The 4,511-nt window shown below is 46.4% G+C and overlaps 1 protein-coding gene across 1 annotated transcript; it reads right to left on the reverse strand.

Moving 5' to 3' along the window:
• Positions 1-1,110: 1,110 nt before the first annotated feature.
• Positions 1,111-3,001, reverse strand: LOC144249081 (AP-2 complex subunit mu). The gene has a single exon (XM_077791108.1). The coding sequence runs from the start codon at positions 2,884-2,886 to the stop codon at positions 1,579-1,581; it is 1,308 nt and encodes a 435-aa protein (XP_077647234.1). The 5' UTR covers positions 2,887-3,001; the 3' UTR covers positions 1,111-1,578.
• Positions 3,002-4,511: the final 1,510 nt, after the last annotated feature.

Raw genomic sequence — 4,511 nt, forward strand, 5'->3', positions numbered from 1 at the left:
AAGAAACAACACCAAGAATCAACAAATGGGGTGCCATCAAATTGAAAATCTTCCGCATAGCAAAGGAAACAAGTAAGAGCATGAAGAGAGAGCCTACAGAATGGGAGGAAAATCTTTGCCAACTACTCCTCCAATATGGGATTGATATCCAGAATGTATGATGAACTCAAAAAACTGAACACTGAAAAAACAAATAACCCAATAAATAAATAGACAAAAAGAGCCAAACAGAAATTTCTCCAAAGTGGAAACACAATTGGCCAACAAATATATGAAAAAAAAATGTTCAAAAGCTCTAGCAATCAGAGAAATGCAAATCAAAACTACACTCAGATTTCATCTCGCTCCAGTCAGAATGGCAATGATCAAGAATATAACAATAACAAATGCTGGTGAGGATGTGGGGGCAGAGGTACACTTGTACATTGTTGGTGGGACTGGAGGCTAGTACAACCACTCCGGGAAGCAGTATGGAGGGAGATTCCTCAAAAAACTGAGGATAGAACCACCCTATGACCCAGCTATCCCACTCCTGGGTGTTTTCCCTAAGATCTAAATTTGAATACTACAGTGGTACCACCTACTCAATGTTTATAGCAGCACAATTCATAATACTTAAGTTATGGAATCAACCCAGATGCCCCTCAATGGATGAATGAATGAAGAAATTGTATACGTACTCAGCGGAGTTCTACTCATTTTTCATAAGAAAAATGAGATTATGACCTTTGCTGGTACGTGAATGGAACAGGAGAACATATGCTAAGTGAAATAAATCGCACTCAGAAACTCAAAGGCCAGATGTCTTCTCTCCTATGTGGAAGCAAGAGTAAAATAAAGGAAACGGGGAGGGAAGGATGGAATATCACAAAGATACGGGGAAGATCTGTAGGGTAGAAGGAGATCAAGAGGCAATGGGAAAGGGGAGGCAATGCAGAAAGAAGTCTTTTTTGTTGTTGTTGTTTTTTGGTAGTGGCACTGGGGGTTGAACCTGGGGCCTTGGTGTCACGTTGTGCTTTAGCATGCTTTCCCACGATGCTTAATAACACTGAGTACCCTGCCATGTGGGTACTGGCCATGGACGTTCATCCCCTTTTTTTTTTTTTCCGCTCTACAGAGTTTATTGGGTTTATAACTGGACGAAGTCACACTTGTACAAAATGAAGCTCACACTATCCCAAAGCAGAACAGGGATTGAGGATTAGGGATCCGTTACTGGCCTTTGGGGGAGCTCTGAGGTGAGGGGCAGCCAACCCTCCCACTCCAGAGGTATGGCCACGGGGGTGGGGAGGAAGGGGACCCACCTGGCTTTGGTCACAGAACTCAGCCTGGCACTAGGCCAGGATACACAGATGAATTAGGAAGAGCAGGAGTCCCAGAAACCACCCTGCCCAGGGAGCCCAGGGACTGCTCCACCAGTCCCACTTGCGATGCAGTTGGTTCAGACCTAGACTCAGGGGCTGGTGCAAAGGGAAGGCAGCAAAGCAGAAGGGAGGAGACACTGATGTGTGGTGGCTGGGGGCGCCTGGACCTGCAGAAGAGGGTGGGTAGGAAGGTGGGCTAGCTGCCACTGGACAGCTAGCAGCGGGTTTCATAAATGCCGCTGCGGCCAATGTACCGCACCCATTTGATGACATCATGGTCGCTGTAGTTCAGCTTCGGTTCAAACACCTTCAAGTAGCGCACCTTGAGGCCTGAGGGCGCAAATGGCACCTCAAAGTTCATGGAAATAGGGGGTCGAGCCCATTTCTTCTTGTCGTTGGTGGGCAGAAGCTCAATCTCTGCACTGATCTGCGATTCCTTCATGCCTGCCATGCGCTTGATCTTCCACACAATGGCGTTCTCACTGGCCTTGTACTTGGCCTTCCCCTTCATGCAGATCACCTGCACCCCACTCGTGTTCAGGGGGTTTGGAATCCTCACCTCAATCTTCTGGGCCAGCAGTGACGGCTTAAAGTTGGACTTGATGACCACCTTGACCTCCAATTTTGTGCGTCCGACTTCCCGCACAAGGGGGATCACCCGGAAAGGAAGGATGATGTCCTTGGTGGTGCGATACCTCATAAGCTCAAATTCTCCATCTGGTGGAATGAAGCTGATGCTGCGTTCAGAGTCAAACTTGCTGAGTCGCACACACTGGTGGAAGGTACAGTCATCAATGGCAATTGATTGCTTTCCGCTCTTGCTTGTTTCATCGGCTGTGCCTTTGCCCTGTTTTTCAATGACAATCTTGTCATTCATCCCAAACTTGCATTCAGGCATGCCACTGAGGTAGCTCTTCATTACCACCCGGCCTGATACATGGGCACTCAGCACCTGCCCCTGTGGGGACATGAGCAGGTTCACACTCTCTAGAACATCCAGGAAGAGTTCATTCCGGCGATACTTGATGCCCTTCCGCCGCCAGCCGATCTGCCCAGTCACCTGGCTGGTGATCTGGGACTGCTCTTCTTTTGTCTGATGCTGACTCTTGATGCCCTGCTGTGTGATGAAGGTTTTCAGTGCGCCTGTCTCTGAGTTCTGTGGGTAGCCAAAGTCCAGAATCTCATCCAGCAGCTCATATATGAGCACAAAATTGTTCTTGATGTTTTCCTCACTGATCTTGCCAAAGTAAGCGGCCATTACGTCACACATCTTATAGAGGAATTCGAAGACCATGGCAGCGTTGACATTTTGCTTGGTGACAGCTGCCAGCCAGATGTTGGACCGCTTAACATGGAAGAAGCTGGTGCGAGCGATGTTGGTGACAGGGCTGCGTACCTGCTGCCGTGCATGGATAACATTGACTCGAAAGGCATCCACTGCATTTCTCCCGATGTCATCTCGGTAGACCCGGGAGATGAGCACCTCCCCCTTGTGATTATAGATGAATAAGCCTCCAATCATGGCGGCAGCTCAGTCTCCTCGGCCCATCGCTCTGAGAACTGACCTGGCGTCTGCGGCCCCCAGCTCGGCCGGCCCAGCCACTCTCCGGATCCCAAGATGTCCGCCCGTCCCCCTGCTCGCCTACGAAGTTCATCCGCTTCTCGAGAAGGCGCTCCTTAAGTCTTTGCTCATTTTTTTCTATTCCGTTTTATAGCCTTCTTGCCACGTAGAAGTTCTTCGTATGTTCTGAATATGATCCAGTGGTTGGAAATACGTATTGCAACTCTCTTCTTTCTGTGGGTGGACTTTTTCTAAACAGTCCTTTGATGAGCCAAGATCTTCCATCTTCCTCTGGTTCAGGTCATTGTTTCTCCAAGTCCAGGCTTAGTGCTCTGAATGTTCTCTAGGAAATCTTTGCCTACTTCAAGGTGGCCAACGTGCTGTCTGTGTTTTCCTCATCTGTCACATTTTGATCCATCTGAAATCTATTTTTGTATTTATTGTAGTGTTGAAAAGTTCATGCTTCTGCACAGCCCTGCAGACCCATTTTGTCAATTATCATATATGTGTGGGTCAGTTTCTGGACTCTATATTTTGGACTTTGATCTATCCTTGCAGTGATATCACATTTTTAATAACAGTTGTTATTTAATAATTTTAATATCTGATAGTGTGAGCCTTCTTGGTTCTTTCTTAGTCTTTCCTTGTAAATTCTTTTTTTTTTTTTCTGGCTACCAGGGATTGAACTCAGGAGCACGGAATCACTGAGCCACATTCCAGACTTATTTTGTGTTTTATTTAGAGACAGGGTCTCACTGAGTTGCTTAGCGCCTCGTTTTTTGCTGAGGATGGCTTTGAATTTGAGATCCTCCTCCTCAGCCTTCCAAGCCACTGGAATAACAGGTGTGTGCCCCCGCACCTGGTTTTCCCTGTAAATGTTTAAAAGTCAGCTTGTCAATTTCTGTTAAAAAAAGAAAAGATAAGTTTTGATTGGAAATGAATATAATCAAAACATCAGCTTAGGGAGCATTATCATTTTTCACCATTGGGTTTTCCTACTCACAAAAACGTTATTCTTCCATATATTTGATGGTTCTGAAAGTTCTCTCAATAGTGTTTTATAGTTGTCAGTATAGAGATCTCATATAATTTTCAAGATTTAATTCCTTGTGCTGTGATTTGGTTAAGTGTCCCCCTAAGGACCATGTGTTAGAAGTCTTAAGTCACCAGTCTGTGGCACTGTTGGGAGCTGGTAGAATCGTTGAGATGGCACCTAGCGGGAGGGGGAGGAAATGAGGTCATTGGTGGTGTGTCCTTGAATTGGATATTGGCACCTGAGGCCCTTCCTGACTCTTTCACTTCCTGGCCACCATGAGGTGAGCAGCTTTGTCCCCCCACTTCATCCCCACCATGATCCACTGTCCTATCGTAGGCCCAAAGGGAAAGGGACCAACTGACCATGGACTGAAACCTCTGAATCTATGAGACAAAAGAAACTTTTCCTACTTTTACATTAATGATCTCAGATATTTTGTCACAGTTATGGAGAGCTGGGGATTGAGGGTTTTGCATATGTTAAGCACGTGCTCTACCAATGAACGACCCCCCTCAGCCCTTGTTATGCTTATTTCTTGAAGTACTAACAA

This window comes from Urocitellus parryii, chromosome 11 (assembly GCF_045843805.1).
Source record: "Urocitellus parryii isolate mUroPar1 chromosome 11, mUroPar1.hap1, whole genome shotgun sequence".
Classification (NCBI taxonomy): Eukaryota; Metazoa; Chordata; class Mammalia; order Rodentia; family Sciuridae; genus Urocitellus; species Urocitellus parryii.

Bases quoted from the DNA above. Each gene is read 5' to 3' on its own strand.
- LOC144249081 (XM_077791108.1), bottom strand. From the start codon at position 2,886: ATGATTGGAGGCTTATTCATCTATAATCACAAGGGGGAGGTGCTCATC.